This window comes from Festucalex cinctus, chromosome 21, assembly GCF_051991245.1.
Source record: "Festucalex cinctus isolate MCC-2025b chromosome 21, RoL_Fcin_1.0, whole genome shotgun sequence".
NCBI classification, from domain to species: Eukaryota; Metazoa; Chordata; class Actinopteri; order Syngnathiformes; family Syngnathidae; genus Festucalex; species Festucalex cinctus.
This window is the reverse complement of record NC_135431.1, coordinates 6,476,290-6,489,772: the sequence shown is the minus strand read 5'-3', so window position 1 is coordinate 6,489,772 and position 13,483 is coordinate 6,476,290. Positions and strand designations below refer to the sequence as shown.

The 13,483-nt window shown below is 38.1% G+C and overlaps 1 protein-coding gene across 3 annotated transcripts; it reads left to right on the top strand.

Annotated features, from left to right (window-relative positions):
* The first annotated feature begins 524 nt into the window (after positions 1 to 524).
* Positions 525 to 13,463, top strand: cnstb (consortin, connexin sorting protein b). 3 transcript variants are annotated; one of them, XM_077510921.1, is made up of 10 exons: positions 525 to 712; positions 1,761 to 2,145; positions 3,407 to 3,516; positions 4,858 to 4,888; positions 6,813 to 6,899; positions 6,975 to 7,083; positions 7,997 to 8,073; positions 8,737 to 8,960; positions 10,990 to 11,134; positions 12,131 to 13,463. In XM_077510921.1, the coding sequence occupies exons 2-10, from the start codon at positions 2,028 to 2,030 to the stop codon at positions 12,268 to 12,270; spliced, it is 1,041 nt and encodes a 346-aa protein (XP_077367047.1). In that variant the 5' UTR covers positions 525 to 712; positions 1,761 to 2,027; the 3' UTR covers positions 12,271 to 13,463. The 3 variants fall into 3 exon arrangements, with proteins under 3 accessions (XP_077367047.1, XP_077367048.1, XP_077367046.1); XM_077510922.1 differs by having other exon boundaries at positions 526 to 712; positions 12,126 to 12,273; XM_077510920.1 differs by having other exon boundaries at positions 528 to 712; positions 12,062 to 13,463.
* Positions 13,464 to 13,483: the final 20 nt, after the last annotated feature.

Below are 13,483 nucleotides of genomic sequence, written 5' to 3'. Positions count from 1 at the left end.
TATCGGGCCGATACCAGGTATCGGGCCGATACCAGCCTTTTTTTCAAGTACTCGTGACGCAGACGAGTACAAGACATTGAAAAATGTAATCATAAAACCTGATAATGTTTAAATACAGATGATTATTCTTTAAAAAAAAAAAATACGTTGAATTAAATTTTACAAATTACTTATTGGTCTTAATGCTATACAGTTTAATTAATACAAATAATATATTAAAAATATGAATTATTGAAGTAGGTGCTTATGAAGTTGCTTACTGTAGTAATCGTTGAATAAATAAATAAACAAATCAAGCACTCAATGCATAAATAGATAAACGTGTCCCCAGAGAATCACACGTAACATATGTTTGTTTACATATGAGTTCCTGCTAATCTGACGCGCACTACACTGGATTAAGTCATCATATGACTCGTTGGAGCGTTTACGTAACCTTCTGACACACAACACGAGTACAGTACACTTCTCTTCCAGGAGATGGCAGCCTCGCCCACATGTGCGACTACATTAAAAAAAATAATAAAGCCCATTCGCATGAAGGCGTGTGGGCTGCAAATTCCCCGGATGGAAGCGTAAACAAGATGAGCGTGTACGTACACGACTGGAGGCGCCAAGACGACAAGGCTGATATGATGTGCACCTGCATCCGAAAACAAGCCCGAGACTTGTGTTTCCTTTCCGGGAGAAGATGTACACGCACATGCAGAGGGTGAGTAGCCTACATAACATGATGTCTTCTTCCTCCCCAGATGTGTCGTTAAGTTATGTAAGATGCGATGTGTTCGGGTTTCAGTCGATAAGTGACGCTATATAAAGGGAAAGATGGAGAGGGGAAGAGCGTATCACTTATTTGACAAGAGGCTCTGAAAAAAAATCCCGTTTCATGCGTGAAAACGACTTTAGCGACGAACATTTATTCTTGTGTGTGTTTCACATGACAAGCGGTAGACACACATGGTCACGGGGACCACAATGTAACCCACTTGACGTCATCCAAGTAAACAGAAAAGTGCAGGTGTAATTAATCAGCGGTAAAGTAGGGACATACCACATCGTAATCAATTTTATGCCTGCCCTGTATTAGATTATATAGTTGTCAAATTATCTATAGAGTTGCTCTCAAATTTATTCAACCATCGTAAATTATATTTGCAAATGTTAAGCTTTAGTTGAACAACTGACAAATATTAGTTTTTTTTTAAGGGGGCTTCTATCGATCCTTCCAAGTGACGTCACTGCTTAGCGTCCGCTGAGCCTCATGGAGGGCAAACATCGCATAATAAATGAATGTTCAGAGCTTGATTTTCGGCGAGCGTTTTCATTAAAAGGTGGGAAATATGTCAAGTGTCACAAAAAAACGTCCCGAGTAGCACACTACATTACTGCGACTCAATGAAACCAGCCGTTTGGAGCCGCTCGCTACAAAAAAAAAGGAGTTTGTTGGAAGGCAAAGTGGAAGCGGAAGTTGTATGTTGTTTTTTTGCTTGAAACAGTACGTCGATCACTACTTTCATGGTGTAAATTGTCATTCATTAAATTGTTTATGTCCGGATATACTTGTCTTCTGTATAACGATGTTTTCAAGCTATCTAGCTAGCTACTAACAAACAAATTGACGCCCTGCCCTCCACCGCAAGGGGCGCACTTAAATTAAACGTGACGTCACACTGGCAGGGTCTATTGAAAGTTTCTACATTTATTTTGCCAAGGCACTATGTTTATAAAAATAACTAAATAATAGTTTGTTTACTCGACAGCTGGTTGGGATCAATTAGGGCAGCTGCTTTCTGATTCTACCTCCAAGCTCTGAGTGAAGCGTAGAAGACCTGCGTCTTCCCCTACTTGTCCACTGAGGATTATATCACACGTTTTGTTAGAAGCAACCTGCTGAGACCTCTTCTGGTGTCTTCAACAAACAAGACTGTGGCATTACTTTCCTGGGAACTCGAATCGTATCTCAGATACACATCACGCAGAGCCAGAGACGATTACTGGAGAAAAATACTGGCTGCCGGGACATATCCATGAAGGAAAAGCTGGCCGATGTGACCGAGGTGATGGGTAACAAGAACACTGGGCCCCCTAAAGGTCCAGATACTGCAACTCACCAGAAGGAGAATGACAGCAACAACAGTGTCGCAGGTACTATATTAAAAATGAGAGAAAAAAAAAAAAACTTAAAAATTACATCACAATTGCTTAAGGCTCAGTTAACAACTGAGCCGTGACTGGTTGTTACCTGAGCCCTGAGCAACTGTGATGTCATTTTCAGTCGACAGCAAGTGACAAAATGGCTGCCCACTGAGATGGATAAACATGGACGACTTTTGCTGCTTGACTCATATTTCACAAACGGAGTATGAATCACCATGTTTTTAAGGCTAGTGGTCACTTCCTGTTGATATCACATCACTTCCTGTTGATTTTTTTTAAAACTGTTTATTTGCTGTAAGATATACAAACTTAGCAACAATCAACAATCATTCACAAAAAAAATCAAAAAATAAACGTACAATGTTCACATACAATTGTAAATACATAGAATGTACAAACAACATACATAAAAGGAAAAATCAAATTAAATAATAAATTACATTACAGAAATGAAATCAGGACATATTCAACTCAACACAGTGTTAAATCGTACTTCCTGTTGAAATTGGGTTACTTCCTGTTTTTGGGTCACTTCCTGTTGAAACGGGTCACTTCCTGTTGGTACAGGTCACTTCCTGATGGGCCGATTATCAGATTCTGACGGTATAACTATCAGCAAAACTGTCACGTTATCACTGTATTGAAATTACAGCTCTAAAATTTATGTATTTTTAAAAATATTTTGGGCAATAACCACTTTAATAAGCTACGGTATGTTATGTAAGAGCTGTATCATACAATTTTGTTTCATAAGGTATAATAATGGCTACAAAGTCTACTGCTGTGGCAGCAATTTGTTTTTGTCAGTCTATTTTTTATTTTTTTTTTAAATCAGACATTACAATGCATATAGTATTCTGACAAGTGCATTCGTAAGGACAACAAAAACTCATGGCAACATACCTTATCCATTCAATGTGATACAGCTTTATTTATTTATATGCGATTTTGAAAAATGTCAACGAATATTGCATAGTCTCGCCTCACAGCTTTTCATCATTGTGACTCGTACTTTCGTATTAGCGCATCGTCACTTTGTGACACTTTCGATGAGGGGCATGTTTGCTCAGACGCACCTTAATCATGCGCAACGCACACTTCCGACGTCACGGATGACATCGCCGTGTCATCGCCAGTCTGATCTTGCCGCTTCTGAAGGGAAACATGCAAGGCTTCACATAATTAATTGGACATGAGAAACAGCAGGTGAGTGTCAGAGCCGTTTTGTGTTTTTCTGGTATGTTTCCAGGAAGTGTCTCCAGATATGGAGAGTCGAGCCTCAGCCCAGAGCTGCTGGCCTCTCTGCAGTCTCTTGGAGAAAACACTGATGACACAATACTGCCGCACTCCTTGCACCAGGTGGGTGTTTGTGTGGAAAGAGGGCAATGTTTTTTTTTTCCTACTCTAATCCTTCGGGAGCATATGCTTTTATTAACTCATTAACTCCCAGCCATTTTCATGTTCTATTGCTATCAAAACATGGAACCTACCAAAAAAAAAAGTGTCTCTTCTTTCATAAGGGAAAAAAAAAGTACCGTATATTTTTTATCTGTTTTTACGTTTTGTAGCAATTAGCATTAGAATTAGCATTAGAATTAATTACCTGTTGAAAATACTGGGAAAAAAGAGCTTGTTGCAACATGGACCTGGTTGATCTCTTATACTTTGCTGCCACCTGCTGGCCGTTTTTTTTATTATTATTATTTTTTTATTGTAATAAGTACCATCGCTTTAAGCAACCGCTTCAGGTCAGAAACTGCATCAAAGCCTTCATACAAAAACTCTAGCATACAAAAACCTAAAAAAACATATAAATACGTTTTTGGGAGTGAATGAGTTAAGAGAGACCAAACGAGCATCTGGTGACATTGCGTACTGCATATGGTGTCCGATTCAGTACAGTATGTGGTGGTAGAACAATAACATCCTGTATGCTAGCTGCTTACTGACAGAGGCGCATCTTTTACACAGATTGATTTGGCCAAATTATTTCACTTGTTGCCCCTGATAAACTCATTCACTGCCTCAATTACATATTTTTTTTGAGCGGGGTTAATGCCCAACCACCGGTAGATGACATCATTGCCCAATTTTATACCAAATAAACACAGTTTCTGAGTCCATGGGAGAAATGGCTGTATTTTGGCAAACCTACATTTTTCTACTGTCAATTATAAAAGAACGGGATGGGACAAAATGTAGGCAGTCTATTATGTTATTTGGTAGATTCGGTTTATATATAATTATTGAACGTAATATCACATTGGTATTAAAAATTTAGAAATTTTCTGAAATGGCTGGCAGTGAATGAGTTTTTAATAAAAAAAAAAATGTAGTTATCAAATAATTTCTGATTTTTTCCACACGTGAAAACGCAGTGGTAATAGATCTAGTTATACAAATACACCATTGTTGAACTCTGCCTAGCATATTAGAAAAAAAGATCCTTATTTGGTCATATCGACTTGGGCCTTCTTCTGTTTTGCTATTTCTGTTTCTTCTAGAATAAATACGCCAACGAAATGTAGACCAAAGAAATATTATCCACAAAGAAGCATTCGTGTTGCTTTAATGCATCACTTTTTAAACTCCTTTGATGAATTATTATTTGAGGTCGAATTCCAGTAGATTTCAACAGTTGGGAAAAAAAAAGTGTTTTGCTCAACGTTTGCGGTACATGAAACATGTTTTTGGTTGCAGATCGCAGAAGCCTGCTCACTCCAAGAGGACTGTATCCTTTCAAGAGAAAACAGCACAGTGAACAACTATATATTCATCAGTGCTTTTTAGAATACAGTGAGTTAGGCACAAATGTTTCATATAAAAATATGGCATGGACGAGCAGAAGGCTCTATATTGTGTTTTGTTTCACGCTACATATTTAGCATTGGCTATGTGCTAACGCATTAAAAGTGAATAATATTTAATATTTCTTCAAAAATCTACACTTTTAGTCAGTCATCTGTGTCATTTTTACAAATTATTGACCAAGTTCAGGGTGTACTGCCCATAGCCAGCTGGGATAGGCTCCAGCACCACCCGCGACCCTTGTGAGGAGTAAGCGGTCCAGAAAATGGATGGAATGATGAATGAAGAGTTGAAAATGGCTTTGCTCTCTGATGATGCAATGTTCATCGTTTAACAAGCACGCCCTTTTTTAGGATCTCCTTAACTCTTTGACCGCCAAAAACGTTTAATAACGATCAGTAAAATAAAAAAAAATAACATCAACAATTTTTTTAAAATTTTTATTTATTTTTTTCTCAGCGCATGGTCCAGCGCTGCCTGGTCAATGGGTTGTGGAATCTAAAACACTCTAAACTATGGCCAGCAGATGGAAGCATTGTATCTCTTTTCATCAATGATCAAAGCCTCTGTCATATTAAAGTTTTTCTTTGATAACGTGTGGCAGTAAAAGAGTTAAAAGTGATGATTTCAGAGGTAGGCGCACACACTAAAAACAGTTGGGTCAAAAATAACCCAAATTGGGTCAAAAAGGGACCGAGCAAACGTTTTGGGTTAATCAATTTACCCAAAAAGTTGGGTCAAATGAATAACTCACAAAACAACCAAAAAAATAGGTGCTTTGTGGGTTATTCATTAAATTTGGTTTGAATAACTCAAAAAGTTGGGTCAGTTCACTTTTAACCATTTCAATTGAATTATTCAATGAACAAAACAAGCACCCAAATTGGGTTGCTTTTTGGGTTATTGATTTAATTTGACCCAACTTTTGGGGTTAAATCATTTTATTATTTAACTTTTTGTTTTACATAACTCTGAATCGATCAGTTCTTTCCCCCCCCCCCCCCCAAATAACTTACTTATCATACCCAAAAGGTTGGGTCGAATGAATAACCCACAAAACAACTCCAAAATAGGTTACTTTGTGGGTCATTAATTTGATTTGACCCAACTTTTTGGCTTAATAACTCAAGAAGTTGGGTCAGTTAATTTTTTTTAACCAGTTGTTTAATTGACCCCAAAAGTTGGATCAAATAAATACCCCTACAAACAGAATCAAACTAAAATTGGGTTACTTTGTAGGTTATTAATTTACTTTGACACAACTTTGTTTTTGTTGTTGTTGTTTTTTTGTTTTTTTGTTGTTGTTGTTTTTTTTACCAAGATGGCAATTTTTTCTGGATTAGTATGACAAAATTAACCATTTTATGATAAAACTAGACTAAAAAAATAAACTAATTTCTGCAGAAATTGCGTAGGAATGCTGAAAGCTGAATGCTAATAGCTGAATGAAGGAAATTGAAAGATAAATTATGTGAAAATTACCAAGTAATTAACTATTAATTACTACTAGTAGACGTATATAATTGCAAAAAAGTATGAAGCCGAAACCTTGCTTTCAATTGGAATTTTAAATAATAAAGTCTAAACATAAAAATCAAAGTCACTATATTTTTAGGCCACACCTCTTACTTGAATAAACTTTTAAACTATATAAGAAAAACCCTTTGTTGTTTATGCTCTTTAAACTTTGCGTGGAAACGTCCTTTATGTTCCAGCACGCAAAGAAAAAGTCCATAAAGCAATGCTCAGATGAGTACACCTCAAAAACAATTCCAGGTCGATTCATCCATCTTTGTTAGTCTGAGACCTTGAGTGGGTTGATTATCTTTAACTGCCGACGACACCAGACCAGTTGGCCATCCAGTTTCTCCAGCTAGAGAAGCTCTACCATGAACGTGTGCTCTTCAACCTCACTGTCATGCAGGAGAACTGGGGTACTGAAAATACTGCTTTCTAATTGGGTACTGGTGAAAATACAGATGTTTATTTATTTTTTCCTGTGCTTGCAGAGAGCCTCTGCAAAGAGAAGGACGCTGAAAGATGTTTTCCCACAGAAACCGACAACATCGGTCAGAAACACATTGAGACGCTGAGGCACATCTGTGGGACACACCTCAAGTGAGTCATCACAGCCTGTACACATATTGGATGGCTCATATCATCACTGTTAGGGTTTAGTGTCATGCTGCTGAAGAGAAAATGTGAGTGAAAACTTGTGTTTTAATGGGGGTTCATCTACTTAATTTGGCTACTTGCAAATGTACATAGATGTGAATGTTTTTTTGGGAACCAGCTATTTGCTGAAAAACTCACTTATTCTTTTTCTGAATTGCACAGAGGGCAAATACGACGGCGTATTAGGGCCACATATAAATAAATATATTTTTTTAGAGAGTGCCAGTGCGGAAATATTCCGGAAAAAAAACTCACAAATTTGTGACAAGTAGGAAATTTGCGAGAAAAAAAAAAAGATAAATTTGCGACTTTATAAAGTGGCAAATTTGCAACTTTATAAATTGGCCAATTTATAAAGTGGCAAATTTGCAACTTTATAAATTGGCCAATTTGCGAGAAAAACTCGTAAATTTGCAACTTTATAAAGTGGTAAATTTGCGTCTAACAGTACTGTTCTAATACTCGGTACCTGGGAATCGATACTGGAACTCAACGGTACCAATTTTTGGTACTTTTCTCTCTCTCTCTCTCTTTTTAATTTTATTTTTCATTGTTATTTTTTTGGGTGGTAGTAAATGTTCATTGTTTATTTAATAGTACAATCTTGTTAAAAATCAATTTATGAGCCAGACACCGTTGCGTACCTGCACGACATTGGTATACGACCGTAGCACCCAGCCTTCGGGTGCGGGTGATTTTTTTTTTTCAGCTTCAGCAGGGAATGTCAACTCGCGCTTTGAAAGCTTGCAATGTTATTGCCAGTCTTCATATTTCTGTTACTTCAGCTCATGTTGATTGACCTTGTTTTTTTTTCATACCTGTCTTTTATGTTTTTCATCGTTGTCCGTGGACTAAGACCATCCCTTGGTGAGGCGATGACGCTAATCGACATAGCAAGACAAAACAAGAAAGAGGCGTCCCTTCACGGAAAAGGTCAATTCAACTGATTCTTTTGTTGTTGAGAACCAAACTGGATATATAGTAGATTTATAGTATCATGTCGAGCTACATTATCTATGATTGTGAAGCATCAGACAGCTGATAAAAAAAAAAAAAGTGGTGCAATATGTATTGACATGTAATATAAAACAGAAGGTATGGAGTTCCACAGGGTTCAATTCTGGGGCCTCTGCTGTTTTCATTGTATCTGCTTACCCCTGGGTTCCATTTTAAGAAAATATCTTCAACAGCCTTTAAAATTCTAATTTTTCTCATTATTATTATTATTATTATTTTTTGGTGTAGCTAATGATATTAACTCATTTACTCCCAATAACGTATAAATACGTTTTTTTAATGCTCTAAGTGTCCCAAAGACGTATTTATACGTTTTTTGTTTTTTTGTTTTTTTAATGCTAATTGCTGCAAAACGGAAACAGATAGAAACATACTTTTTTTCCTGACGAAAGAAGAGACTTTAATCTTTCTTTTGATAGGTTCCATGCTTTTATAGCAATTGAACAAAACAGCCGGGAGAGAACGGGATTGCTTCTGTGAAAATGGCTGGGAGTGAATGAGTTAACCATAGTAAATTAGCCTTAAACACCCAACAATAGATCCAATAGTCGCTGTAATGTTGATGTTGTGTGTCAACAGTATGCAACCCTGAAATAATAAACGACGATGGCGACGATGCGGGAAGGATGAAGTCCAAGTCAGGTCATCCTAACAATCCTAAACAAACAAAATGTGAAGAGACGCACGATGAAGTGAAGGACGAGGAGGAGGAAGAGGAGGACGATCAGGTGAAGGTTGAGTGGCCAGCAGGAGTCCCGCAGGCGTCAGACACGGACCTGGCCAAACTTTGCCATGCAGATGGGGTAGGAAAGAGCTTCTCGCGTTCTCGTCACTGTTCCTTTACTCATACATGGAATTCAATTTTATTTTTGAAAAACAAATTGCAGCCCGCAGCCGTTCAGAGTTTGCTGGGACACTCCCAGCGTTTGCTCCCTGAGTGACATCATCTCCAGTTTCTCATTTTGAGACACATTGGGAGTACTGTTTGTTGTGTTACTGAGCTGGGGCCAAGACATTATGTCTCGTATGCAGGGCAGGGAGGAAATCAGCTGTTTCTAACGCCACAGTGGTGTTATGTAACCTAGTGGAGCTTTGGCTGGGTGGAACCATCTGAATTACAATTGAACAAGGTGCTTTACTGTTATGAAGAACCACATTTTAAAACAGGATTACTCACACGTTCAACTCTACACAGAATCAGAATAGCTTTATTGTCATTGTACTACAATTTGCAACAATATGGAACAGACTGAAATTAAAAAATAAATACCAGCAGGTGGATACAAAAGCCTGCTTTTTATAGATAGATAGACGGATGGCGAGCTAACAAGTGAGTTAAATTGCTTGCTAGCTCACTTGTTAGCTATCTAGCTCACTTGCTAGCTATTAGATAGACAGACATGGCGAGCTAGCAAGCGGCTTACCTTGCTTGCTAGCTCGCGTGCTAGCTATCTAGCTCACTTGCTAGCTATTAGCTAGCTAGGTTGATAGACAGGCAGGCAGACAGACAGACATTATCTGACAGACAAACGACGAGCTAGCAAGTGAGTTAGCTTGTTTGCTAGCTATTAGATAGACAGGCAGCCGGCGAACTAGCAAGTGAGTTTGCTTGCTTGCTAGCTCACTTGCTAGCTATTATAGACAGACAGCTAACAAGTGAGTTAACTTGCTTTCTAGCTCACTTGCTAGCTATTAGATAGCTAGAAAACCAGATAAATAGACATACAGATATCTTCTCAGCATGCAAGAATTAGCATTACCATTGAACAGCACGGTTAGTTGTCACACATTTGAATGTGGGTTATAGTGTTGTGTGAAAGTGCCCACAGTTTCTGCATTGTGCTTCTGTTGTAAAAGCAAAGCTTTTGTCTGTCCTGATATCAGTCATCAGCTGGGCAACATGAAAGCCAGCTTGATGAAACCATATCAGCATGCAGCAGCCTTAAAATACACTCCGTCATAGCTTGGGCCCTCACTCTCAGCACAATACATTAGATGTGTGTCCATGATGTGGCCTTTATTACAGTATGTCTATTTTTAGCAGTCAACATTTATGCACATTGAGCATGAATACTACGACATCACCATCTTATTCTAGACGTTCAAACCACACTTTGATTATGAGGCTTACTTTATTTCTGTAAAAGGTTCGATTGTGCATCTATATAATCAATAATTATCTCAAGACATGCAATATGCTCAGTCACAGTTGGTGATGGGACATGATGCGGAGTACAAGGCTCTGAACTAGTGAACTGTGATGTCAGCGCTGCAGATATATAAAGAAATTACATCATGTAAGATTTAGCAGCATTTGCTGCAGGCTGCATCTTATTTCTGCACTGTGGATATGGGTTAAGTGTTTTTTGTTGTTATTGAGTGTCAAAGCCCTGCTGAAAGTCACTATTACTACCCCGTGATGATCTAAGGTCCAAGTACACATATAGTACACATCAGTGGTGGTGACTCATGAATCATTTGAAGATGAAGTGTAGATTAGCGATTTTGTATCTTGATTATAATTTAATAGAAACTCTGTTCAACATGGATAGTGGAAGTGTAGTTAAACCACAAAATGCTGATTAAGCAGCAAGGTGTAAAATAACTACCAGTACTGTACTTTGTACTGTAATTGAGCAGTAGTAGGATGCTTGGATCGTGAAGATGACATCACTCTTGCTGGCTGCTGCAGCCGATGGTTGAATGTAAACAAACAAACTGCTGTTTCCGAACAGCAAATTAGTCTGCTTATCAAATGGCCTGATATGAAACATTTTCAGTTATGCTGCGATGCCAGATCCAATATTATCTTGCTTGTCTTTCAAATTTTAGAGTATTTCCTCTGATGGTCTGGTTTCCATTCTGAAGAAGAGGAGAGCATCCCTGGATGGACTACCGCCCCCCAACAATATCGACAACAAGATGAACTCCATTCGCAAAGTCCGCTTCACTGAGCCGGACGATGGCATCGAACAAGGTTAGATTTTCAAATATTTAATTTAATGGATAATATTGGATTAGTGTGCCCTGCGATTGGTTGGCAACCAGTCCAGGGTGTCCCCCGCCTACTGCCCAGAGCCAGCTGAGATAGGCGCCAGCAGCCCCCGCGACCCTTGTGAGGAATAAGCGGTCAAGAAAATGGATGGATGGAATATTGGATTATTATACAACAAAATTGGGTTACGATTATTCAATTTAAATTGTAGTTAACTCATTCACTCCCAGCCATTTTCACTGAAGCAACCCCTTTCGCACCCAGCTGATTTACTGGATTTTGACTGATTTTGCAAGGCCCACAGAATATTGTGTTCTATTGCTATAAAAACATGGAACCCACCAAAAGATAGATTAGAGTCTCTCCTTTCAAGCAGGAATATATATATTTGTCTGTTTCTGTTTTGCAGCATTTAGCATTCGAATATAGCTAAGTTTCATCATTCTTCGCAAATGTGTTTTAAACAGTGGGGAAATTAGCTTTTTGAAACATGGCCCTGGTTGATCTCTTATACTCTGCTGCCACCAGCTGGCCGTTTTTGTAATAACTACCATTGCTTTAACAGTTCTCTTCAATTCAGAGGCTGCATCAAAGCCTTGTGTATGCTCTAGCATACAAAAACATAAAAAAACGTAAAAATATGTCTTTGGGAGCATGATAATATTTAGACTGCAACGTATTTATACGTTTTTGGGAGCAAATGAGTTAAGGTATCAAACAGTGTTGCTAAAATATATATATATATATATATATATATATATATGCTGGACCTGGGCTGTAGTTTGGACACCCCAATTATGCGCAAGCTAATCTTTCAAAGGCACCAAAAAATCTGGCATTTACTTAGATCAAAGGGAAGTAAAACGCTTCATGCCCCCTTTACATCTGCGTCACGTGTCTCCAATATAGACGAGGTGGGCGGAAACTCCTGCTTGATCCTGCTCCTGCTGTGTCTGTTTACCGTGGTGATCAGCGTAGGTGGGACCGCACTCTACTGCGCCTTGGCGGACCCGTCGTCCAACATTTGCAGCGACTTCACTCTCAACGTCGACTTCTACGTAAGAAACGTGCGGAGTTTCTTCCAAAGACTCGGACTTTGGCTGCCTTACGGGACATAAGAGCCATCGCGTGAAGTCTGAAGCAGTTTGGTGTCAAAAGTCATGGACAGGAAAGGAATATTTTTTTAGCTCATCATGATTTGGAAATGTGGGTTTCAATCTCAGAGAAACACCGAGCTGTACAATGTCAAAGTCAAAAGATGGTAGTCGACTTTTTCTTGTGTGGATCGTTTATCGTAGACAAAACCTCAGATGGGTCTTGCAACTTCCACTTGTGACCGTTGTTTAATATCAATACTTCCTTAGTCATTTGTATCACGTTTGTTTTTGTGTCCTTTGTTCCAATTACTCTTGACTGAGTTGCTGTTCTGTTTGCATCTGTACTGATACAATCACGAAGTTGTCATTTTTAGGATTGCATGTGTTTGTGTTTGCATTTGTTTGTTTTCAGTAGATTGAGTTATGCTTTTTAAAATCCATTTTATTGTTCTGTTATTCTTGAACAGTGCTGCATATCTACATCAGACACTGGCTTTTGAAAGAATTTCTTAAAACTAGCGGCAAAATACTCATTGTATCATATTATAACCAATAACACTTTAGACAAATTTGTTTCCCCAAAACATGCATGCAAAGTAAATTAAAGACACTAAATCACGTGTCCAATTCCAGTCCAGATCTGGCCTAGCACATATGATATATCACTGAAATCAATTCTTTATTCATGTTTCTTGTTTGGATTTGTGTGAACGTTTGTCTATATGCACCCAGTGCAGGCATAGAAATAGGTACACCAGATATAGAAAGTACACAGGTATGGAAAATAGATGTTATTGATTGGTTTACCAATACTGTACTGTATGGGATAATGTTCATGTGTACTCATAAAATACTACAAATCGTGGTCAAACAATGTGCATGACAATGGCAAGTATATTCTTATTTTCACGTATGCAATATTTTCATTTCACAGCCACTTCACACTCAGGTACTTAAATTGTGTTTGTACTCTTAAATGCTCGTAAGGTGCCCATTGTTTTCAGGGTTTATCCATGAAATTCACATTCATGCGTTTGGATTAATATGAGCACAATTTGTTTACGACATAATACCAAAGGAGCAGTGCAGCGCAAATGTAGTTACAAAGATGGTGGACGACATAGAAAAGTCAACTAAGGTGTCAAAGGTGGACTTTATTTAAAATATATGATGTCATTTCAACATAGTTTGGTGAATAAAATTTACAAAACAGGTTTGCAATGGGTTTTTTTTT